Below are 25461 nucleotides of genomic sequence, written 5' to 3' on the forward strand. Positions count from 1 at the left end.
TTTGACTTTATTTGCATGCTTCAGTCGAATTAATACATTTCGAGAAACACTGGATACAACGGAGGCATGGCTGTTCTGCTACATTCATTGAACTCATCCAGAAGCACTGAAGAAGTACCTTTCTCCAAGTAGAGTGGGATGTGATCAAAACCAACATCTTGTTTGTTGGAGAAAAACCTCCCTGTTGTAGATTCGGAGGCTGGAAGCAATGCCAGCCAAATAGCTGTTTCAGCCCCGGCTTGAGCCGAATGACCATTATTCCTCGACATATCGGTGCTCGTCAGCCCTGGACACATGCAATTCACAAAGATTTTACAACCTTGTTTGGGGAGATTCCATGCCATCGCTCTTGAGTAAGCATTGATAAGGAGTTTAGATAAGCAATAGTCGTATGCTCCAAAGATCCCAGACCACCCTTTTTCTCTAAGTTGGCCATGCTCCACGTCCTCGATGAACTCCTCTGCCACTTTGTACAAAGTTTTGACTGAGAGCTTGTCAATGTTAGAAATCTTTTGTACCACGGCTTGGTTTCGAAGAGACTTTTAAGCACCGAGAGTTTATAGCTAAATCCAGAAGAGACTTACATCCATTCGGCTTGTTGCTGAACTCACATTGGTGATGCGAGACCCATGGGGAGATTGTGATCTTAAGAAAGGGAGCAAGCACTCGATCACCATCCTCGTTCCGTAGTAGTTCGTGCTGATAACATCCTTGGAACTCTCCACTGTTGGATTTCCCAAGTGATCATTTCTTGAGATTCCAGCATTGTTAACCTTTATAACATAGATTCATTAATTATTGCCAGAATTCAGGGGAGAACTCAAACATACCAATATGTCGACGCCATTGAACTTAGTTTCGATCCATTTAGCAAAGTTTTGGATGGATGACGGGCTTCTCACGTCCAAGACATGGAAGTGAAGCGTTTCCGGATTGATCTTTTGATCCTTCTTGAGAGAATTTAGAGCCGCCAATCCCCTTTGCTCGTCTCTGGATGTCAGGATTGTAGTCACTCCCTTGAGTGCCAGGCCTTGAGCAATGGCAAATCCGAGCCCCTTATTGCTCCCAGTCACCACCGCAATTGTATCTTTGGACCACCATCTTGTTGTCCAGGAAAAGAGCATTGATTTACATGGAAGAGACTTGAGTCAAGCAAATGTAAGAAGTATTTCTCCAGAACACTTACTGCGAGTCCGCCATAGCTCAAGAAGGCAACAGTTGCACGCACGATTGAGATGTGATATTGTGGTGCTGGTCTTGTGCTTTTATTTGCGTGAAAGGACAGTGGGGTTATTGCTGGAAAAGAAAAGTCTTCTCGGGGATTTGTCGATTAGCAACTCAAACAAAGAATAAAGAAGCAGACTACAATTTTGTTTAGCACAAAATGGATGTGGCTGCTGGGATTCGAGCCCAGGTCTCCACGGCCACAACGTGGAATTCTCACCACTAAACTACAGCCACATTACTTGTTAAGTGGGTAAATAATTCCACTAGATTTATATTTATTTCCTGAGAAAAAAATTGATCTCCTTGCGTGAGAATGGTACCGGATTGTCAGCACAATCTCATCTTTTGTGGTCGATTGGACTGGAGATGTTGTCCTAGTTTGAGATTGGTCCTGGAAATGAACACGAAGAACGCCAAGGAGAAATAAGCAAGAAGCTTTCAGACGAAACATGGCATGAACTTCATGACCCCATCTTAGAGAACAGTGACATCTTGGACGCTTTGCGGAGCGTCTGCAGTGTCAACTGGGAAAAAAAGAGAGGAGTTCAGCATTGATAATAGTACTCCTAGATGTGAATAAAATGAGCCTTGTTATTGGAGGCTCCTCGGCTGTGCCACCATTACTTCTACGCTGTTTCCATCTGCAAATAAAGATCAACATGAGCCCGCAAAGGCAAAGGGTTGATCGAACATACCTCTCTGTACCCGGGGTTTCCTGTTCCGCATCCTGTTTTTTTTTTTTTTTTTTTCCTTCTCTCGTTTAGCTCTTCGTCATATGTAGCAAATCTCATTACTATTAGAGCTGCTTTCACGTCCTCCCTCAGCACCTGTAAAAAGAGAGACATGAAGTTATCATGTCATTCCCGAGGAAGAAACACCGTACTTGCCTTGAGCTTTGCGTGTGCGGTTGAAAGACGTATCATGGTCTCGAGCGTGATTGGCAAAGTGCCTCCTGACGGTGGGAGAAAACATGAGAGAGTGACCCCAGTTATTTACGTACCTCAGAGCTACGAGTTCCCATAATTGCGTAAGCCTTGATGATTTTGGTTGATGCCTGCAAAGCATGGGAATCAAAGCGCCAACGACGCGCGAGGGAGAAACTTACCTCTTCATTCACTTAGCTTTGGTTCGTTGCTACTCTTGGCATGATTTATGAACTTTTTAAAAAACTTATCGTTATTTGTAGACTTTTCGCGCGAAGTTCTTGTTTGCCCCGTGCAAGAAACGATTATACTTCACAAACATCGTAGTTCCTAATTCATGTTCATCGTTCTCGACATTTCCTATAGCGGGCAGACCTGAAAAGTCATTGTCACCATTCAAAAACATACTAGGCTCGCTATTTACCTCCATCTTCGCCGGGTGCTCGAAAACGGTGCATTCGCAGCACATGCTCAGAAATTTGGCGGTCAGTATCTGCATCCAATTGATCAAGAACAATAAACAATAAGTCGAATCGTGACAGAAGAGAGTCCGGAAGCCCTATATCTTTTGTTACAAGTTTTGTAGGAGTAAGTGATCGATCGTACTGGAACAAACATCAGTGATTGATTAGCGTTGCGTTCAAGACTTACAGTTCTGTAGATAGGATTCGCTGCAGCCACGACACTGCAACGGGCATACTGTTTGCTGTTCCATAACTTCGTGAATGGCAACGCGATCAATGTCGCTCATTTTGTCAAACTACAGACCACGCACCTGTCCACCAGCAGCATTGCTCCTTCTTCAAGACGTCTTTCACCTGAGGATGAAAAGAGTCAAGCCACAAGTGCATTAAAAGGCCTACCAGTTTCTTGAACAGATGTTACAGCAGCTGAGTCTTGCTCCAGACGATCCTTGGCTAGTAGTAGAAATTGCAAGCGGTACAACGCTCATAATTCCTGCGGCTTTGCAACGAGTGCAACAAAAGAATGTTGAAGAAACTGCATAGTGCTCCGTACGGGATGCTTTACTAGATTTTTCTCCAATCCAAGGTGAGTGTCCCCATATCAACTTTTGTGAAACCGCTCGTGAGAAGTTTACTATTGCAGAACCATCGTTATAGCAAATAACATTCCAATTTTCACAAATGAAGATTTCAAAAATATTTGGAGCATCGGAAACAGGGAGGATTCGTTTAATTTACTTGCTGAGATGGTCATTCCCTGATCAAGAAAGCCGTTGTCGGGAAAACACCGTTGATGCTGAAAGGCTGCATGTACTCGTTCCCTGCCACTCTCAAAATCACTGATTAAAAACCGTTCAAACTGCAATTCCGGAAGAACAGACCTTCGAGCAAGATCATTGTCACGGACATTCTCCACATAAGCGCATGCCCGGCCTGGCAATCACCCTCGCAGCAAAAAGAACTCACATCGTGGACGTCCTGGCAGAAAACCTAAGCCTAAGATTTGGCGGGAATATCCAAAGTTATTTGACAAGTTAAAAAGTTGGATCATTCTTTGTATTCGCCCCGCTGTTCTGATGTAATGCACCCATGGCAATGCTTGGTAGCCACTCTTCTCAATGATCTTCAAATTGCAAACCTGGAACCAATTAAAACAAATTCAAACTCAAATGAAAAGCCTTGGATCTTTTGAAGGAACGTACCAAACCAGGGCTTAATATTGGCCAACTACTAAAAAAACTTGACTAATAATTTTTTTTTTAGTGGTTTCATGACGATGAGTTTGTAAATTAAAGTTGTCATTTGAATACAAATAAAAAATCTAACTAGTAGCAGCTTTAAAGAGGCTCTAGTGTTAATTTAATGTTTTCCTGCAACAAAAACCTCACTCACATGAAGCAGTATTTGTAGGGACAACCATACAAAGTTGGAATAACTTAATCAAACCTGTAGTAACAAAGAATGAGCAAGAAAGAGTACAGGTGTCATAAGTATGCACTTTAAGAAATGTTGTTATACTTCAGTGAAAGACAGTGCCTAAAGTTGATTAGTATTTGATTAGTATTAGTTGATTTAGTATTAGTAAATATATTGACAAGAACATCTTAAAAGTATTAGTATTTCACTAATCAACTTTAGGCACTGTCCCAAACTACTTTAATTTGTGCACATTGACACTCTCCTCACCCACAAGGTTTGGCAAAGACAAACTCCTAGCTAACATGGTAACCAAACATGGTTTTAGAAATCCAAGGCTGAAATCTTATTCTTGATGGAATTCTCTACAATGTTCAGTATAGCTGATCCATGTCCATGGTGTGCAAATGTAGCTTGTGCAGGCTTGTTTAGTGTAGGGTATGTGCTGTGTAACTCAAACTCGGCTGTGACTATATAAAGAATAAATTACTGCACTATGCAACAATATCTGGGTTTGCTTTGGTTTTTCTTATGTAAAATTTTTTATCATAAATTACAAGATTACTATCTATCTGTAAGTGATGTTTTAATTTAACATATTAAAATCTTCCCATAATAAAGATCTAAATTACAGTGAAATTTCATATGTAAAGTATATAATTAATTTGGTGATTGAAGAAAATTTCCTCAAGAGAAAAAAGAGTAATGTGGTCCACTTTTAATATAATTTTTATAAAATAAACATTCTTACAATGTATTAGAAATTAATTGATGTTTTAAAGAATATTTTATATTATTATCTAGCAAGACATATGATATATACACTATATGTTACTAAATCATTTTTACATGATGTTTTAGTTCCAATTAGAATATGTTTCTAGTGATGCAGTTGAGTGTGAAAACCTCAAACATATGTCTTTGGTTACCCATATCTTTAATAAGCTCTTCAATAAATGATACAATTATGTTTTGCCAAATCCTGCTGGGAGTAAAACACTACCTTAAATATGGATTGGATTCAATCTAATCCATTCATTCTTGGATCTAAACAAATAAAAGTTTTATGTGAAATTAAGCTAAAGTTATTTAATAAAGGATACCAAAAGAGTTCCAGGTCTTGAACAAGCCTTGAACTATCTTCTTATCAAAGATTTGATACAGGAACAGTAAAGGTATTACCTTTTGCCTCTGTTGGAGTTAACAAAAACCCTATAAGTATATGCAGTAAAAAGAATGGTCCTAAGAGTTGCAAATATGACATTGCTCGTCAAAAACCTCCCCACACCCTAGTTAAATCCACATATCATGTATTTAAAATGTCAAGCTCAAAATCTGTTGCTACTCTTCAGCCTTAGTTTAAGCTTTCAAATTCCCACATTTCTGGAGGATTGCTACAAAATAGAAAGAAAGAAATGTGGTTGAGTTTCTTAGTTGATCCACTCAACCCAAATGCCTATTAGAGCTCCTTGCAACCTTGCAAGCATGCCCACTTGATTGTTAATTGATACAATGAAGCAGTATTCAGCTAAATTGACCTGGTCAACAAAGGAACAAGACTATTTGACCTACTTGTGGGGAGGCAGAGTTTATTTATGAAAGAATGCTATGCTTAGTTGTACAAACCAATTACTGTCACAACTTTTTCCAAGTATGGTAATATACTTTGACATAAATGAGTCTTGTTTCTCATACCAAAGAAGGTAAAGAAGAGGTGAGCGTGTTTTTTAGACTCTTACCAGTGTTCTCTATGGTAGACAAAGTGTGTTTGACTGTGTATCATTTTGTTTGAATCAATGATAATTTCTCTTTGATAAATTATTGAGTTTAAATTGTGATAGAATATCTAACTTTACTTTTAAAAGTTTAGTATACATGTTAGGGTTTGTATAAACCTCAATTTTATAGGGTGCCCCACTTTGTCTTTTCAAGTAAAAACAAAGATTTCATATTCAAGTTATTTTTATTCCATTTTTATTGCAAAATGATATTTAATAGGAAATTATCCACAAAAATTGACTGCTTCATTATATTAACTCTTTATTAAACATATTTAAATTAACTTCTAAAAAGCTTTTCCAAGATTTTCATTTAGTAGTGTAATTATCTTTTATAGATGCTAAGAACTTATAATTTTAAATAAATTAGTTTCAAAGTGTATTCATTTTTAGTTTAGATCTCCATATAAAAGCTTGTCCATTTGTGTTAAATACAGCTATATAACTTGTATTTTCTACACAACATGAAAATGTTATCTTTCTAATATAAATTATTAGACCATATAACAATATATTTTCTATCATAAATTACAAGATTCGTATCTTTTTGTATATAAAGAAAACATTCAATACCTTTTCCTGATGTTTCTGTTTCCCATATTAAAATATTTCATAATAGAAAAAATTACAGCTAAATTGTATATATATAATATACATTTGATTTGGTGATTGAAGAAAATCTTCTTTGCTAAGGCAAGTAAAATAAAAACCACTTTTTATACCAGTTTTATGATTAAACAATATTTTATTTCATCTAACAAATTTTAAGTAGTAAATTATTGTTTTAAAACATATTTAATATCATTATCTAGTATATACTCTATATATATATGTATCTACCTTTTATATACTTTATGGATATATGTTATCAAATAAATTTCAACAAAGATTTCAAACATTAATTCAAATTCTTTTTTAGTGATTTACCTTTGAAAGGTATGTAAATACATGTATGTATATACATGTATTACCCTAACTAGGTAATACACTAATTATAGTACTATAGTATATAGACTATCCATTTGAGACATAATCTTGTCCATCCATTCTTATATAAACCCCAATTAATATACTTATTCCTATATTCTAAACACTCACATTAGTGGAGATGAGGGGCATTGCAATTTAGCTTTGAAAGGCAAAGTTTTTTGGTAGTGTTTTGCTCTAGTGTTCAAGATTGTGCTTTTTTGTTCTTATTTCTTCATTCTCTTTTAGATCTAGATTTGTATTAACTTTTTGCAAAATCTAAAATTTTAGTTATTGTTGTGCTTAGATTTGCTCCTTTTTTTTATTTTTTATCTTCATTGCATTCTCTTCTTCTACTATGCCATGTCGTCATCAATTAAGGAGTATGTCACTTAAAGCTGCTAATACTACTCCATTGGATTGAACTTTTGATGCTGTAGGGTGTGATTATGTTGATGTTGCACCCATCCTTGGTGTATTGCCATCTCTAGCTTTCATGAGACGTGATTACACGGTTTGTCTTATCCTTGGTGTTCTGCCATCTCCTGTTTATGTGGAATATGATCATAATATTGATTGGCGAGTTATGGATAATGCATTCCAATTCTTGGAGAATGTTCAAGGATCAAGTTTATGGGAAAACGATGTGTATGAGCTCGAACTTGATTATTATGAAAATAGCTTTGGAGATGAAGTGGAGATTTTGCGAGGTAGGTATCAATATTTCAATTTTCCATCTGATCCTTTCTCTTTCCCTTCTGCTCTTTCCTGACCTTTTCTTATTTCTCGGCTTGAGCCACTTTCTCATGTTCTTAGTATTTCTTCCTCATTTATAGTGTTTTCTTCTCTTAGCACATTGATCATTTATGACTCTCATAATTCTCTTTCTCAATCCAATGTTGAGTGGAGTGTTTTCTATCCTCCTCATATTAATCTTGATGTTAAATGTGTTCATGAAATTGAGAATCTTGCTTTTGTTTCATTGGCAAAATTTTTGATTAGTTCTGTTATTAAGTATTCCTTTGTTCCAAAAGTTGAGTCACTTTGGCTAGAGTTTCGAGTTGAATGTATGTTCCCACTCGTGAGTGCTACTGAAAGCCTTTGCTTTACTATTGCTACTGAGGAGTTTATATATTCCTTTGAGAGTGTGGATGTTATTATTGATTTTCTTATCTCAAATGTTAAGTATATTGAGGAGGTTGAGTGGTGTGAATCTTTTGTTTATATTGTGGTGGCCAAAATATTTTATGATAAAAAATACTTTATTTTCCAAGTTTTAAGCATATGTTCTTTTAATTTCACATTGCAAATTGTTTCTTTATCCACTTTTTCTTCTTTCATAATTGTTTTTCCTCAATTTTTCTCATTTTATCCTTGTTACCCTGACACTTCCAACTTTTTTTTTGAACAATGGGATGTTCATGTGATAACTATTATTTACAGACTTCACAACATCTCATTCCTGCTTGTTCTCATTTTCCTCTTTCTTTGCACCCTGCTCCTTTCAATCCTGGAGAGCCTCAATCACTTTCTCTAGAGCCCCTCTCGAGTTCCCCCTGTTCTGGATCAACACCTCTGCAATATCAGCAGGAGTAATCTCAACCTTGGCGATCAGCTCCTCGATCTCTCCAAACTCCTCCTCAAACTGCTCCTGTTGTGAGATTTCAAGGTGAGTCCACGCCAGCACCTTGAACGCCTCAAATCCATAGTAGCCCATGAAAATGTGGAGGTCCATCCTGCCGGACCTCAACAACACAGGGTCTAGATCCTCCTTGTGGTTGGTCGTGAAGATGATGATCCTCTCACTCCTGCTACAAGACCACAGCGCATCGATGAAATTCAGTAGCCCCGAAAGTGTGACCCTGCTGCTCTCTTGCTCCTTTTTCTTGTTTTTCTTCTCGGACTCTCCATCTTTCTCCTCGGTTTCTTCCTCCGCTGCCGGCTTCCCCCTCTTCTTGAGCTCCAGCGAGCAGTCGATGTCCTCGATCACGATGATCGCCTTGTTGGAAATCCCCATGAGCAGCTTTCTCAAGTCTGCATTGCTCTGCACCTCCGTCAGTTCCATATCGTAGACATCATACTGCGTGTAGTTCGCAATGACGACTTCCCAGTCCCCAGAGGCCCGTACAAGAGATACCCACGCTTCCAAGCTCTGCCAACCCGCTCAAAGAAATCCTTTCCAGCTTTGAACGAGTCCAGGTCCTGGATGATCTTGTTCTTGAGCTTGGGATCCAGTGCCAGGCTCGAGAAAGTCGAGCCATGCTTGAAAGGCACCGGGGGTAGAATGCACAATACAGCACCCCCCTTTATTTAGGGTGGCCCCATTTGCTTATTTGGATTTGCATTGCTTACATGCTCATTACTATAAATTAAAGATTGTTCTAGTATATTATTTTCAATAATTTTTAAGTATTTAAAAGTACAAAATAAAATATACTATTTATTATAATATAATAGCATTATCTTGATTGTATAGCTTAATATAATGAGTGAAGTTAATTGATTCAACCACTCCAACCCAACAATCACTATATATAATTGTTCCTAAAAATTTAATTATAATTACTAGTTAATTCTCTCAATAAGATCAGAGAAAGAAAGAATACTATCTTGACCATGATTTACATATTCCAATCTAACCATAATACTAAAGAGAATGAATAAAATAAGAAAGAAAATATAAGGAGTACAAATATAAAACACAATGAGGAAAAACGTAAACCAATCACAAGTTATATACTTATAAATTATAGCCGTTCATTCACTGGCTAATTATAAAATTATAGTCGTGTTAACAACATTTACTAGTTAAAGTTTAACGTTACTAATTTAAAGTTAGTCGTTAAACATTTAGGGTGCAGAGCTGGGCGTGACTAAGCGCGCCACGGAGGAAGCGAGGAGTGAGCGTGGCAAAGGGGCAACCACGTAAGAGAGAGGGGTGCTGTATTATGCATTTCTCCCTGTCCCTGTAGATCCACTCGCGTGAGTTTGCCATGTTGGTGTAGGGCTGCCGGTCTTGGTTCTGTCGCTTCAAGCTCTCCCCGAGCTTGATAACTTCCCTTGTGTACTCAGGCAAGAGTGTATACGTGTGCCTCCTGTGAACTTGGACAACGTACTCTCGGTGTGTTCCTCCACTTCGATCAAAATAGCTGAAGCCTCCACGGTTGGACGGCTCGCTGACATTGCAGACCCAGGAGAATGTCACCCCTTTGAACTTGTCCTCCACTCGCTCGCCCCTGGCGAGGTTGCAATTCGGCTTGCTGGCGTTCTTCACTCATGTGAACTGGATCCTGTTTGCCGAGCTCTTGGTGTTGGTTTTGGTGAGATGTGCAACGTAGAGGTCGACCAGGTCGTAGATCTCGTTGCTGTTGTTGCAGACGTATTCGGGAATTGAGAGTGCTGTCTCCCACCAGAGTCAGGATACCAGCCTCCTGAGCTTGAGCAACCGAGAAGGAACTTATCTGCTTGAGAATCATGATAAAGCCCATGAGGGAACCGAGATGGGCGAAGTAGCCGCCTGCCATCTTGCTCTGTTTCTGCTGCTGCGAGAATGAGAAAACTACCCAATGATTTATTTCACACCCACTGACCACCAAGAGCTGCAAGTGCTGTGAGGCTGTAGCACCCGCTTCGGCCAGGCCAGCATCTTCTTCCTGACAAAACCACCCAACAGCAGCCAAGGAGCAAGGAGGACAAATGCTAGCGGCGGAGCACATATTGGAAAATGTCAAGAGCCCTCCATCTCCCAAGGCATGGGCTACCAAATCTTGCCTTCTCCATGCTCTACGAGGAGAGAGAGAGCTGCCTTGTGAAACCTTAGTATCCATGTTGGATTGTAGTGAATCTTTCAAAAGATCCTTCCCAACAGAATAAGTTTAATACTCCTGGTAAAATATTCTTTTAATATTCTTAGTTGCCTGGTGAATCTTTCGAAAGATCCTTCCGAAAAGAATATAATATTCCTAGTAATAAAAAGACCTTTGAACCTATTGGGCTAATGGATGTGGGATGGGCTCAGCCAGAGCAAATGACTCCGGCGGTGGGATGGGATCCGCGCGTCGGTCTGATCGTGTCCGATTGGTTCCAGAGCAGCATAGGTACCCGATTGCTGAGAGTGGTGGCAGGGGCATTCGAGCGCTTTGGGCTGGAGCTGGATTCTTCAGCAGGGGCGTCGTGGTTCTACGATGTAGATGGGTCGAGTGTGTCGGAGCTCAAGTGGAAGATTTGGACTATGGCAATCGCCCACGTCCTCCGGGTTCCCATCCCGGAGAATTTCTTGCACCTCTTCATCGCTGTGGACTATTTCATGCGCCAGCGAGGTCGCTCCAACCAGCAACGTTATGGTGACCGGAAACTGCTGCCCTTCGTGCTCCCTTGCCACTACGCTGTACTCAAGCTTGAAGAGGTGAGTTCTCGAGATTTCTTGTGGGAAAGCGGTAAAAGAGCTTTTTTCTATGGTCGCAGCTCAAGGAGAGAGACATTCAGACGCCAGCCACCGACGCGATGTCTTCAGAGGAAGGAATTACACGTATGGCTTCTCCTTTTTCCTTTTCACTTTCTAACCAGTCGCCTGTGCAGATCTTGTGTCGCTCATGTCTAGAGTTCCCTGTACTTTCTCGACGCGAACATGTCTTCTGGATGCCATGCGCCTGTTTGATGTGAGCGAGCAACTCTGCGTGCTCTTCTTCGCGTGGTTGCAGCTCCAGGTCCAGGTAAACAAGCAGCCGCTCGAATGGCTCGACGCTTTCCTAGCTCAAGCCAAAGCTGGCGGCGGGGGGCACCTGGGCAACGTCTTGCTCTTCTTCCTAGACACGGTGCACGCATGCAGATTTAAGGGTTTCTATCTGCTACCCAGGGAGAACATCGACAGGGTCTTTAATGTTTGCATCAAGGAACTCCCGATGGTAGAGTGGCAGTCGATCGACCTCACCCCCGGCGTCCGTCAGGTGTTAGAGGTAAAATCCTTAGCTCGACTTGCAAAACACAGATGAGACTCTTAAGGCTTCTTATTCTTTCTTTTTTTAATTGTTATTTTATTTTGGCAGGAGGTGGACGCAGAAGTGACGCACAAATTCGAGTGGGACAAAAGCCTTCTTTTACCTCTGGAGCGTTGGGTGCATAGGAGGTCGCTCGTTTACCAGCACAGGCCTCGCGAGATTCCATACGTTATGGACTTTACGGATGCAAGCTTGCAAATTGGCCGTCTGATCTACACTTGGACATTGACGAAGAAGGGGCAGCGGGACCATGCCGAGCTCCAGACGCTGTGCTCGACGGGCAAGTCGATCGTGGAGCACGCACAGTCGGTGCCAGTGGGAAGCAGCGACGAGCGCCAGCTCTACCGTGCCGCCGCTGCCGTTTTCGGCAAGGATCTTAGCGGCCATTTCGTGCAGCTATGCAGGAACGCGCAGTGGGAGCCGGATGGGGTCCCTTGCTCGCAATCCGAGCTGGGAGAAATAAGGGAGCTGGCATGGAGAGGGCTGATTTTAATCTTCAAATTCCAGTCCAGAGTTCCGGAGCATTACTTTGACGGCGGCCCTAAACAACTGAGAAACAAAGTGCCGTTCGGTGCCATGATCGTCTACATTGTTCACGTACGCACAGTGTTTTTTCCGTTGGAATGTGTTTCTCAAAAAAAATTTCTGTTTTCTTTTTGTGTTGTTTTGCGCAGGTAATATTTGAGGATCACTTGGCTCTAGACATTGACTGCAAAACGTGGACAGAAGAGTGTGAGTGAATTATCTTTGCTTGGTGGAAGTATTTACTAAAGCTGTTTTTGTAGGCCACATGGCTCTAAATAGTCACCCAAATCGTGCTACAGTTCGGAACAAGAGTGGGATTTTTGTTGCATCAGATGGGACTAGGAAGAGATGTCTAGCTCTTGAGAAGTTGATAGAGTCTCCCAAAATACAGAGGGCCCTGGGAGCCAGCGCTGATGAAATACGCGATGCTATGGTCAAGGCGTTTGCAGCAGGTGGTATATATTTTGATCAGGAACACAGAAATTTATGGTTTAAAATGGGCAAAATATTCAGAGGGGATTATGCGAGGCTCTCTGCATATATTATAGCATATGTAATTTTCAAAGGATTAATTTAAACAATATACTTATCTGTCATTGGTCTCATTCTATGAATGGATAAAATTATGTTTCGAATCTTTTTGTGAAAAGCATAAGATTGAGCCTACATTTAAAAGCCTCTAAACAATGCCGACGCATTCATTCGGCCATTGACGAGGAGTCGCCATCTCCAGTCGAAATCTGACCCAAACCCCGCGATCTAGGCTTGAAAGAAGGTGCCACGGAGGGGAATCAAGTTCAATTGCATTCCTCGAAAGAAGGTGCCAGGGAGGCGAATCAAGAAGGGTTCAATTGCATGGCTTTGGTGAATGTCAGGCTGATGCACTGTGGAGATGGCGGCGAACTGCCTGGCCTGCCTTCGAGTCGTCTCGCGGGCGGTGAAGGTGGTGAGCCCTCTTGTGCGTCCTAGTGCCTCCTTTGCGAAGGAGAAGCATTTTGAGCTTGGATTTAATGTCTCTCTGTACCACTTGTTTAATCTCCTTTTGTTCTAGGTGACATAGCATGGACTTGTCGTGCAATATACACTAGACAGCTTTTCTGCTTGAGTTGCAATGAATGAGTGCGTGCCACGTGATGGAGCTCTGAATACTATGGTATCATTTAGGCAAGGATCAAGCCTACAGTGATTCAGGATTTACCGCAATTTCAAGAAGCTGGACACCACATTTCACGCAGTGTTTATGCTGATATGTCTGTTAGAAATTTCATAAGGCACCATCAATAAAGGGATTCTCAAGTTGGAGACAATCTTAGCCATTCTTCAACATTGCTGCTGTTACACATTACATATTCTTTCTCTTTCTGACAAAAAACTTAAATAACTTTAAAAACCATAAGTTATAGTACAACCTGGAAAATATAGATGTCATCATTTTTTATCTATCTTATATTTTGTTTTGGCAGTCTTGTGGTGCCCAACAAGAAGCATGAGACTGCAAACAAAGAATTACCTGGAAAATACAGAGGTCAAGCATTTTCAATGCCAGATAAGGCATGCAATTCCTAAAAGGATAGTAAAGATATAGATAGATTTCACACCCATATGATGTTTTTCTATTGAATGAGCATTAAAGCTTCATCCCATGGTAATAGATAGCACATGCATTGTTCTTGATGCCAGTACAATAGGTGGATGATCCCTAGTCTATCAAGTTAGATGCCCTGTCATTCAGTATGTTGGCATTAGATGTGGAAGGTAACATAATTTGCTCATGATTGGTTTGAATCATTTTTGCTAGTAGTGTAAGAAGTGGCATTAAATCACTTTTAATTTGCTCTCTATACACATCAAAGTTCCTACCATATACAAATTTATTTCAAATTTGTATCAGTAAAACCTATCCTTCCAATTTACTAGAAGAGGTGGAGGAAGAGGAGGAGGATGGCCTTTCATCCAGACTCAAATTGTAGTTCAAGTGTCAATAGTGATAATGTTGTTGTCCTATAGATTCTATTATTTTCCAACCTTTTAAATTCAATTCATTTACACATTTTCAGGCCTTTTGTCATTTTTTGCAATTGAGGGGATTCAGTAGTCTAGCTGCATTTGGCACCTAGATCCACTTAAATTTGAGACTAAGACCATTGTGTACCTCATATGCTATCTTAAAATTTCAATGCCATCATTGTATAAATATATGTGGCAAATTAGAAAGGTGTATATTATAAGGTGCTACCCAAAGAGGTACTTCATCACATTCACACTAACAATGTTAAGGAGATTATCAAATTTTGATATAGTTGTCAACCTAAAAGATACTAGTTTAGCTGATACCAAATTTGTGAGCCTTATTCACTCACAACATAACCAAATTGCAATAGAGGCATTTCAATTTTTTGCCTTAGCATATTGTAAACTTATAAGCTATGGTTTCTATGTATATGCCATTATTTTTGGTGCAACTCATTATATTATAGCTTGCAAGTTGACTGCCTCCAAAAATCTCATATAATATTCAAAATATACACATGGGGTATTTGTTTATTTGAGGCCTAAACACATCTTGAACAACATGTGAGATACAAATCCTAGAGCCCCAAAAGTGGAGTCGAAAGGACGCCATGTGGTAGTGGCCAAAACGGAAGCTAAATGAGAGTAACACATTTGAACTAAAAACTCTAACTTGAAAAGTCAAGAGCAAGAGTGGAACTCTTAACAAAGTGCTCAAAGAATGAGCATAAAGCGAGCAATAAATGAATTTCTAGAAAAGGGACACAAGAGAACTAACATATGACATATGGAAGTGTTAAGATGGACCTGAGATGAAGTCCTAAAATGAAGTCCGAGATGGAATCCGAGATGGACCCGAGATGGACCCGAGATGGAGTCCGAAATGGAGTTTGAGATGGAGTCTGAAGATGGACATAAGATGGAATATGAGATAGACCCGAGACAAAGTCCGAGATAGAGTCTAAAATGGACCCGAGATGGAGTCTGAGATGGAATCGAGATCAAGACCGAAACTGAGATTAAGTCCAAGTCCGAAACCAAATCCAAGTCCGAGTTCGAGTTTGAGTTTGAGTTTAAGTTCAAGTCTGAGTCCGAATACTAATATATGTTGTTGGATGAAAACCCAAAGCGATCATCATGGGATTGGACATGTGGAGCACTTGGACCAAATCTAATAGCTGAGTGGTATGGATGCCATTCTCAAGGCTAGCAAGTCCCCAAGTTCGAAATATGACTTATGGAGGTTATGAGTGAAACTTCTCTAAGTGGTCAAAGGTGTAATTAAGTGACTAAAGTAGAATAGAAAAATTAATCACTTACACAACAATACTCTATAGCATAATGATATCAAAAGGGATATAGTTTGCTATTGAAATCCTATAGCTAAGAGCTTTATATATGAGACATCAACATATAACTTAGCACTCACTGTGTTAAACTTTTATCCAAATAAGGATTGAATCCATTTTGTTTTACATTTGTGGAAAAAGCTTTTAATTCCCTTCTCGAGATAAAAAAGTTATGAATCACTACTTCCATTTAGAGTTATTAAATTTATCCTCACTTCACCATATATGTTCAACATTCCACTATTGTATCCATTTAGCCTCACTCCATTGAGGTTATATATTTTATTTGGACTTATTATACTCATCCTCATTACATAACCTATGTTTCGTCTTCACTCCAATACCATTGTTATCTATCCTCACTCCATCATCATGATTAAACTACCATCTGTCCCCTCTACCACCTCTTCTGAAAAAAGAAGACAGCTTTAAGTATTAGAAAAAGAGGAGAAATTGACAAAATTTAGGAAGAAATATTGTAGAAAAAAAGAATAAAAGAGCATTAAAAAATAATTTTTAACAGTTGTTAAAATGGAAAAAAAATAAAGAAATTTACTTAAAACTTGAATGATAGAGAACCTTTTGTAATAAGAGACTCTTTCTAAATAGAAATGTTATTAAAAAATACTATATATAATATAGCAAGTATACTATAATATATATATATATAGATATATATATATACACACACACACATATACATATATCATACACTTAGACCTTAGACATTTTACAGATCTTATAAATTTAGAGTTTTAAAAAATAAGTAACTAAATTTTTTGTGAGGTCCAAGTGTACAAATATGATGTTATATATTAATATTAGTGTAGTGGGATCTTAATAAAGACTGAAGGCACTACTAACTATAAATGATCATCATAATTAGTCTCTACAAAATAAAAAACTTTGTCCTCAAGATGAATATTAAAAATGTAAATACCAAAATGGCAAGTAATCAGCAACTAATGTAAAAATTCTCAAACCCATCACAAAGCTTTTAAATTCACGACTCAAGCTTTTGAGTTTTATAAGCTTTGTTAAGAGAAGGTAAATTTTGTATTGCACCTTGTAAACATTGAATATCAAGTATAGTATTTGATAGTATAAAATCCTTATTTAGAAAATCTATAGATAGTAGAATAACAAGTTCGTTGTGAGACACAAAATCTCTAAGCCCCAAAGTGGAGCCGGAAGGGCACCACGTGGTAGTGGCCGAAGTGAAAGCCAAACGAGCGTAACACATTTGGACTAAAAGCTCCGCCTTGAAAGGTCAAGAGCGGGAGTGGAACTCCCAACAAAGTGCTCAAGGAATGAGCACGAAGCGAGCAATAAGTGAGGCTCTAAAAAGGGACCCAAAAGGACCAACACATGACACGTGGAAGTGTCTGAGATGGAGTCCGAGATGGACTGAGATGGAGTCCAAGATGGAGTCCGAGGTGGACCGAGACGGAGTCCGAGATGGAGTCCGAGATGGAGTCCGAGGTGGACCAAGACGGAGTCCGAGATAGAGTCCGAGATGGAGTCCAAGATGGAGTCCGAGCTGTGGGCCGAGACAAAGTCCAAGATGGAGTTCGAGATGGACCTGAGATGGAATCTGAGATGGAGTCCGAGAAGGACTCAAGATGGAGTCTGAGGTCGAGACCGAGACCGAGACCTGGACCGAGACCGAGACCTGGACCGAGACTGAGACCAAGACCGAGACCAAGACCGAGACCGGGACTGAGACCGAGATCGGGACCAAGACCGAGACCGAGGCCGAGGCCAAGAACGGGCCTGAGCCCAAGTCCGAGTCCGAGTCCAATTCTGAGTCCGAGTCCGAGTCCGAGTTTGAGTCTGAGAGGGTGAAAGCCCAAAGCGTTCGTTTCGCAGACCCTGGGGGGTTTGGTGAGCTCCAAAAGTATAATAAGGGGGAGGACTGCAGTGGAGCTAGTTTGGCCCAGGAAGGCTGTACCCAGTGTTGGGTGATGAGCTGCCCACTGGGAAGTCCAAGACTAGAGTGAACACAGACCGATAAGCGGGGTAGCTTGGTGAAGTGTTCGGAAGCCGGCTCTAGTTCCCCTGGGAGATCGACTAGCCGATGCTCCCAGTCCAAGTGTGGGTGGCACTACTTACTTGGATACCAGGTGTGACTCAACAGATTCTCGCTCTAAGCCCATGGCTAGAGCACCCAAAGGCGGAAGGCGGGGAGAGTACCCACGAGGCTTGCGTAAGGCCATGGTGTTCCGAAATGTTGTCCCAAAGGCCCAAACTGTGGAAAGGAAGAGGAGTAGTCCTCTGCTGTAGTGACCAAGGATACAGTCGTGTGGTGAGGAAGTCCTAGAGAACCATGGGACTTAGTGGTCGGGCCGGTGGGCCTTGATCCAGTGGCAGTGTTGGCGAACACGGCCAAAGACAAAAAGGGACTTGGTGGGGACCAAAAAGGAGATATTGGGGAAGGCTATTCCCCATGTCTGTGGGCATTCTTAGGATGCTCAGGAGTGGATCTGGGATGACCACTCATGAACAGATGGCCCAGTCTTGGAGAGACGGGATTGCAATGCAGGTGGTGTTGGACCACCGATGTGACCAAGGTGACTGGGCATGGCCTAGTGTAACGGGCTGGTGTGTTGGTGGTGCCTTGGGGTGTCAGTCATGGGACCGGACACGTGGAGCACTTGGACCAAGTGCAAAGGTTGAGTGGCATGGATGCCATTCTTAGGGCTAGCAAGCCCCAAGTCCTGAGAGGGATTTATGAAGGTTGTGAATGAGACTCCTCCAAGTGGTTGGAGGTGCGATTAAGTGACTAAAGTAGAATGGAAAAAATTAATCGCTTACATTCATTATGAATAAATAAAAGAGTGAAGAAGGGAAACAAACTCAAAAAAGAGCATTAACATTAGCCATAGAATCCCCAAATGATGAACAATCTCAAAATTATATATCTAAAAGTTTAGAGCCTACCAAATAATACAACTAATCAAGTTTTTCTACTTCAATAATAAAGCAACTATAGCATGATCACCTTTTAATAATGTTTGAGAACCATGCAAATATACATGAAACTTCTTGAAACACTAAACTATTGTTATATTCCACATTTTCTCCACACTTACTATGATTTTCATATTCTATATGGGTATATGAAACATCATCATGTTACTAAAAAGTTGTGTAAATCTTTTTATTGGCCAAAGATGTGACATTATGTTATTCAATAGTTGTGTTTGGTGTTAAATTTCCCCTTCATACTATGGAAGGATAGTTGAAATTAATTACTTCCCATCTATTTGATTTAGTGGTGCTAGATTTAATGGGGTATTTTCCATGGTTGACTATTAGGAATGAGTACGTCATTATCACCTTTGATTACTTGACTTGTTAGGAGGAAATTAATGCTCTTACTAGTGCATTTGCAATTACTATTGAATACTTATTTCTCAATCAAGTAGTGTTTCAACATTCTTTGCCAGAGAAGTTTCTTTTAAATAATAGACTTGCATTTATAATTGAGGCATTTCACATGTTAACATCTTGGTTGAGAATACATTACACTTTCACAAGTGTTTATCATTCACAAATAAATGGTTTGTTCAAACTTTTAAAAGGATGATTGCAAAGTACATGAATTTTCAACACTTGAATTGAGATAGTTATTTACTACCTCTTCATTATGCATATGTGACAAAGTACAGTGTTTCATAAATGTTTCACCATATAAACTCTTATATAGTCATGATTTGATATTTTCAACAGAATTAAATTTACCCTTGTTTGGGTGGCCATGACTAAAAGTTGCAAGGATCTCCTAGGCATCCCCACATTTCCATACACTTCAATAAGAAGATTTAAATCCACCAATAAAGTATAAACTCACTCTCACATTCGAGAAGTGCTACAAAAATGGAGAGAGATGTCCCCCTAAGTTACCCACTCAATCCTATGCCAGCTCCTTGCAACCTCACAAGCACAAGATTCTGGTTGTTGTTGAGGGCAATGATAGAGCCCTTGCCCTACTTATCATGTTGTTTCGAGCTGCTCCATGGCCATCGATCCAAGCTCAACCATTCAAGCATGCATATCACGTTTGAATTGACTTCATCAACTGAACGGTCAAAGGAGTCCTTGGTAATGTAATGTGGCTGTAGTTAGTGGTGAGATTCCATGTTGTGGCTGTGGAGACCTGGGCTTGAATCCCAGTAGCCACAATTGCATTCTTTTTTGGTAAGCTTGTTGAAGTTTTAGTTTGACTTTATTTGCATGCTTTGGTCAAATTAATACATTTCGAGAAACACTGGATGCAACGGAGGCATGGCTGTTCTGCTACATTCATTGAACTCGTCCAGAAGCACTGAAGAAGTACCTTTCTCCAAGTAGAGTGGGATGTGATCAAAACCAACATCTTGTTTGTTGGAGAAAAACCTCCCTGTTGTAGATTCGGAGGCTGGAAGCAATGCCAGCCAAATAGCTGTTTCAGCCCCGGCTTGAGGCGAATGACCATTATTCCTTGACATATCGGTGCTCGTCAGCCCTGGACACATGCAATTCACAAAGATTTTACGACCTTGTTTGGGGAGATCCCATGCCATCGCTCTTGAGTAAGCATTGATAAGGAGTTTAGATAAGCAATAGTCGTATGCTCCAAAGATCCCAGACCACCCTTTTTCTCTAAGTTGGCCATGCTCCACATCCTCGATGAACTCCTCTGCCACTTCGTCCAAAGTTTCGACTGAGAGGTTGTCAATGTTAGAAATCTTTTGTACCACGGCTTGGTTTCGAAGAGCCTGTTAAGCACCGAGAGTTTATAGCTAAATCCAGAAGAGACTTACATCCATTCGGCTTGTTGCTGAACTCACATTGATGATGCGAGACCCATGGGGAGATTGTGATCTTAAGAGAGGGAGCAAGCACTCGATCACCATCCTCGTTCCGTAGTAGTTCGTGCTGATAACATCCTTGGAACTCTCCACTGTTGGATTTCCCAAGTGATCATTTCTTGAGATTCCAGCATTGTTAACCTTTATAGCATAGATCTATAAATTATTGCCAGAATTCAGGGGAGAACTCAAACATACCAATATGTCAACGCCATTGAACTTAGTTTCGATCCATTTAGCAAAGTTTTGGATGGATGACGGGCTTCTCACGTCCAAGACATGGAAGTGAAGCGTTTCCGGATTGATCTTTTGATCCTTCTTGAGAGAATTTAGAGCCGCCAATCCCCTTTGCTCGTCTCTGGATGTCAGGATTGTAGTCACTCCCTTGAGTGCCAGGCCTTGAGCAATGGCAAATCCGAGCCCCTTATTGCTCCCAGTCACCACCGCAATTGTATCTTTGGACCACCATCTTGTTGTCCAGGAAAAGAGCATGGAAGAGACTTGAGTCAAGCAAATGTAAGAAGTATTTCTCCAGAACACTTACTGCGAGTCCGCCATAGCTCAAGAAGGCAACAGTTGCACGCACGATTGAGATGTGATATTGTGGTGCTGGTCTTGTGCTTTTATTTGCGTGAAAGGACAGTGAGGTTATTGCTGGAAAAGAAAAGTCTTCTCGGGGATTTGTCGATTAGCAACTCAAGAATAAGACTACAGTTTTGTTTAGCACAAAATGGATGTGGCTGCTGGGATTCGAGCCCAGGTCTCCACGGCCACAACGTGGAATTCTCACCACTAAACTACAGCCACATTACTTGTTAAGTGGGTTAAATAGTTCCACTAGATTTATATTTATTTCCTGAGAAAAAAATTGATCTCCTCGCGTGAGAATGGTGCTGGATTGTCGGTGCAATCCCATCTTTTGTGGTCGATTGCACTAGAGATGTTGTCCTACTTTGAGATTGGTCCTGGAAATGAGCATGAAGAACGTCAAGGAGAAATAAGCAAGAACCTTTCAAACGAAACATGACATGAACTTCATGGTCCCATCTTAGAGAACAGTGACATCTTGGACGCTTTGCGGAGCGTCTGCAGCGTCAACTGGGAAAAGAAGAGAGGGGTTCAGCATTGAGTACTCCTAGATGTGAATGAAATGAGCCTTGTTATTGGAGGCTCCTCGGCTGTGCCACCATTACTTCTACGCCGTTTCCATCTGCAAATAAAGATCAACATGAGCCGAGAAAGGCAAAGGATTGATCGAACATACCTCTCTGTACCCGGGGTTTCCTGTTCCGCATCCTGTTTTTTTTTTTTTTTTCCTTCTCTCGTTTAGCTCTTCGTCATATGTAGCAAATCTCATTACTATTAAAGCTTCTTTCACGTCCTCCTTCAGCACCTGTAAAAAGAGAGACATGAAGTTATCATGTCATTCCTGAGGAAGAAACACCATACTTGCCTTGAGCTTTCCATGTGCGGTTGAAAGACGTATCATGGTCTCGAGCGTGATTGGCAAAGTGCCTCCTGACTGTGGGAGAAAACATGAGAGAGCGAGCCCAGTTATTTACGTACCTCAGAACTACGACTTCTCATAATTGCGTAAGCCTTGATGATTTCGGTTGATGCCTGCAAAGCATGGGAATCAAAGCGCCAACGACACACGAGGGAAAAACTTACCTCTTCATTCACTTACTCTTGGCATGATTTATGAACTTTTTAAAAAACTTATCGTTATTTGTAGACTTTTCGCGCGAAGTTCTTGTTTGCCCCGTGCAAGAAACGATTATACTTCACAAACATCGTAGTTCCTAATTCATGTTCATCGTTCTCGACATTTCCTATAGCAGGCAGACCTGAAAAGCCATTGTCACCATTCAAAAACATACTAGGCTTGCTATTTACCTCCATCTTCGCCGGGTGCTCGAAAACGGTGCATTCGCAGCACATGCTCAGAAATTTGGCGGTCAGTATCTGCATCCAATTGATCAAGAACAATAAACAATAAGTCGAATCGTGACAGAAGAGAGTCCGGAAGCCCTATATCTTTTGTTACAAGTTTTGTAGGAGTAAGTGATCGATCGTACTGGAACAAACATCAGTGATTGATTAGCATTGCGTTCAAGACTTACAGTTCTGTAGATAGGATTCGCTGCAGCCACGACACTGCAACGGGCATACTGTTTGCTGTTCCATAACTTCGTGAATGGCAACGCGATCAATGTCGCTCATTTTGTCAAACTACAGACCACGCACCTGTCCACCAGCAGCATTGCTCCTTCTTCAAGACGTCTTTCACCTGAGGATGAAAAGAGTCAAGCCACAAGTGCATTAAAAGGCCTACCAGTCTCTTGAACGGATCTTGCAGCTGAGTCTTGCTCCAGACGATCCTCGGCCAGTAGTAGAAATTGCAAGCTGTGCAACGCTCATAATTCCTGCGGCTTTGCAACGAGTGCAACAAAAGAATGTTGAAGAAACTGCATAGTGCTCCGTACGGGATGCTTTACTAGATTTTTCTCCAATCCACCGATAACGGCTTTCTTGACCAGGGAATGACCATCTCAGCAAGTAAATTAAACGAATCCTCCCTGTTTCCGATGCTCCGAATATTTTTGAGATCTTCATTTGTGAAAATTGGAATGTTATTTGCTATAACGATGGTTCTGCAGTAGGAAACTTCTCACGAGCGGTTTCACGAAAGTTGATATGGGGAGTATGACCCGCCACTCTCAAAATCACTGATTAAAAACCGTTCAAACCGCAATTCCGGAAGAACAGACCTTCGAGCAAGATCGGACGTCCTGGCAGAAAACCTAAGCCTAAGGTTTTGGCGGGAATATCCAAAGTTATTTGACAAGTTAAAAAGTTGGATCATTCTTCGTATTCGCCCCGCTGTTCTGATGTAACGCACCCATGGCAATGCTTGGTAGCCACTCTTCTCAATGATCTTCAAATTGCAAACCTGGAACGAATTAAAACAAATTCAAACTCAAATGAAAAGCCTTGGATCTTTTAGCTCAACACCTGAATCCGTGAAGGAACGTACCAAACCAGGGCTTAATATTGGCCAACTACTAAAAAAAAACTTGACTAGTAAAAGTTTTTTTAGTGGTTGAGTTTGTAATTAAAATTGTCATTTGAATACAAATAAAAAATCTAACTAGTAGCAGCTTTAAAGAGGCTCTAGTGTTAATTTAATGTTGTTCTGCAACAAAAACCTCACTCACATGAAGCAGTATTTGTAGGGACAACCTGCTGTTTACATGATGTTTTAGTTCCAGTTTCTAGTGATGCAGTTGAGTGTGAAAACCTCAAACATATGTCTTTGTTTACCCATATCTTTAATAAGCTCTTCAATAAATGATACAATTGTGTTTTGCCAAATCCTGCTGGGAGTAAAACACTAACTTAAATATGGATTGGATTCAATCTAATCCATTCATTCTTGGATCTAAATAAATAAAAGTTTTATGTGAAATTAAGCTAAAGTTATTTAATAAAGGCTACCAAAAGAGTCCCAGGTCTTGAACAAGCCTTGAACTATCTTCTTATCAAAGATTTGATACAGGAACAGTAAAGGTATTACCTTTTGCCTCTGTTGGAGTTAACAAAAACCCTATAAGTATATGCAGTAAAAAGAATGGTCCTAAGAGTTGCAAATATGACATTGCTCGTCAAAAACCTCCCCACACCCTAGTTAAATCCACATAGCATGTATTTAAAATGTCAAGCTCAAAATCTGTTGCTACTCTTCAGCCTTAGTATAAGCTCTCAAATTCCCACATTTCTGGAGGATTGCTACAAAGTAGAAAGAAAAAAATGTGGTCAAGTTTCTTAGTTGATCCGCTCAACCCAAATGCCTATTAGAGCTCCTTGCAACCTTGCAAGCATGCCCACTTGATTGTTAATTGATACAATGAAGCAGTATTCAGCTAAATTGACCTGATCAACAAAGGAACAAGACTATTTGACCCACTTGTGGGGAGGCAAAGTTTATTTATGAAAGAATGCTATGTTTAGTTGTATGAACAATTACTGTCACAACTTTTTCCAAGTATGGTAATATACTTTGACATAAATGAGTCTTGTTTCTCATACCAAAGAAGGTAAAGAAGAGGTGAGGGTGTTTTTTAGACTCTTACCAGTGTTCTCTATGGTAGACAAAGTGTGTTTGACTGTTTATCATTTTGTTTGAATCAATGATAATTTCTCTTTGATAAATTATTGAGTTTAAATTGTGATAGAATATCTAACTTTACTTTTAAAAGTTTAGTATACATGTTAGGGTTTGCATATACCTCAATTTTATAGGGTGCCCCCACTTTGTCTTTTCAAGTAAAAACAAAGCTTTCATAGTAAAGTTATTTTTAATCCATTTTTATTGCAAAATAATATTTAATAGGAAATTATCCACAAAAATTGACTGTTTCATTATATTAACTCTTTATTAACATATTTAAATTAACTTCTAAAAAGATTTTTCAAGATTTTCATTTAGTAGTGTAATTATCTTATAAGAACTTATAATTTTAAATAAATTAGTTTCAAAGTGTATTCATTTTTAGTTTAGATCTCCATATAAAAGCTTGTCTATTTTTGTTAAATACAGCTATATAACTTGTATTTTCTACACAACATGAAAATGTTATAAATTATTAGACCATATAACAATATATTTTCTATCATAAATTACAAGATTCGTATCTTTTTGTATATAAAGAAAACATTCAATACCTTTTTTTGATGTTTCAGTTTTTCATATTAAAATCTTTCATAATAGAGAACATTACAGTTGAATTGTATATATAAAATATACATTTGATTTGGTGATTGAAGAAAATCTTCTTTGCGAAGGCAAGAAAAATAAAAATAATTTGCTCCACTTTTTATACCAGTTTTATGAATTAAAAAATATTTTATTTCATCTAAATTTTTTTTAATAGTAAACTATTGTTTTAAAAA

The 25461-nt window shown here is 39.8% G+C and overlaps 3 protein-coding genes, 2 non-coding genes and 2 pseudogenes across 5 annotated transcripts; 1 reads left to right on the plus strand and 6 right to left on the minus strand.

Annotated features, from left to right (window-relative positions):
* Positions 1-221: 221 nt before the first annotated feature.
* Positions 222-1263, minus strand: LOC9647694 ((+)-neomenthol dehydrogenase). Its single transcript, XM_024685366.1, has 4 exons — positions 1187-1263; positions 831-1101; positions 585-773; positions 222-484 (listed from the first exon to the last, which is right to left on the minus strand). Exons 1-4 carry the CDS (start codon positions 1198-1200, stop codon positions 302-304), a joined length of 657 nt encoding a protein of 218 aa, XP_024541134.1. The 5' UTR covers positions 1201-1263; the 3' UTR covers positions 222-301.
* Positions 1264-1389: 126 nt separating this feature from the next.
* TRNAH-GUG lies at positions 1390-1461 on the minus strand. The gene has a single exon. It is a non-coding gene; the product is annotated as a tRNA-His (tRNA).
* Positions 1462-8278: 6817 nt separating this feature from the next.
* On the minus strand, positions 8279-9769 carry LOC9648057 (AAA-ATPase At4g30250). The gene is made up of 2 exons (XM_024685266.1): positions 9623-9769; positions 8279-8926 (listed from the first exon to the last, which is right to left on the minus strand). The coding sequence occupies exons 1-2, from the start codon at positions 9767-9769 to the stop codon at positions 8279-8281; spliced, it is 795 nt and encodes a 264-aa protein (XP_024541034.1).
* Positions 9770-10771: 1002 nt separating this feature from the next.
* On the plus strand, positions 10772-12873 carry LOC112349961. The gene is made up of 6 exons (XM_024685267.1): positions 10772-11179; positions 11239-11302; positions 11353-11729; positions 11820-12368; positions 12446-12503; positions 12557-12873. The coding sequence occupies exons 1-6, from the start codon at positions 10772-10774 to the stop codon at positions 12871-12873; spliced, it is 1773 nt and encodes a 590-aa protein (XP_024541035.1).
* A 6991-nt stretch (positions 12874-19864) lies between these two features.
* Positions 19865-21126, minus strand: LOC9648058 (annotated as a pseudogene).
* A 117-nt stretch (positions 21127-21243) lies between these two features.
* TRNAH-GUG lies at positions 21244-21315 on the minus strand. The gene has a single exon. It is a non-coding gene; the product is annotated as a tRNA-His (tRNA).
* A 228-nt stretch (positions 21316-21543) lies between these two features.
* On the minus strand, positions 21544-23836 carry LOC9648059 (annotated as a pseudogene).
* Positions 23837-25461: the final 1625 nt, after the last annotated feature.

This window comes from Selaginella moellendorffii, unplaced genomic scaffold (genome assembly GCF_000143415.4).
Source record: "Selaginella moellendorffii unplaced genomic scaffold, v1.0 SELMOscaffold_44, whole genome shotgun sequence".
NCBI lineage: Eukaryota > Viridiplantae > Streptophyta > Lycopodiopsida > Selaginellales > Selaginellaceae > Selaginella > Selaginella moellendorffii.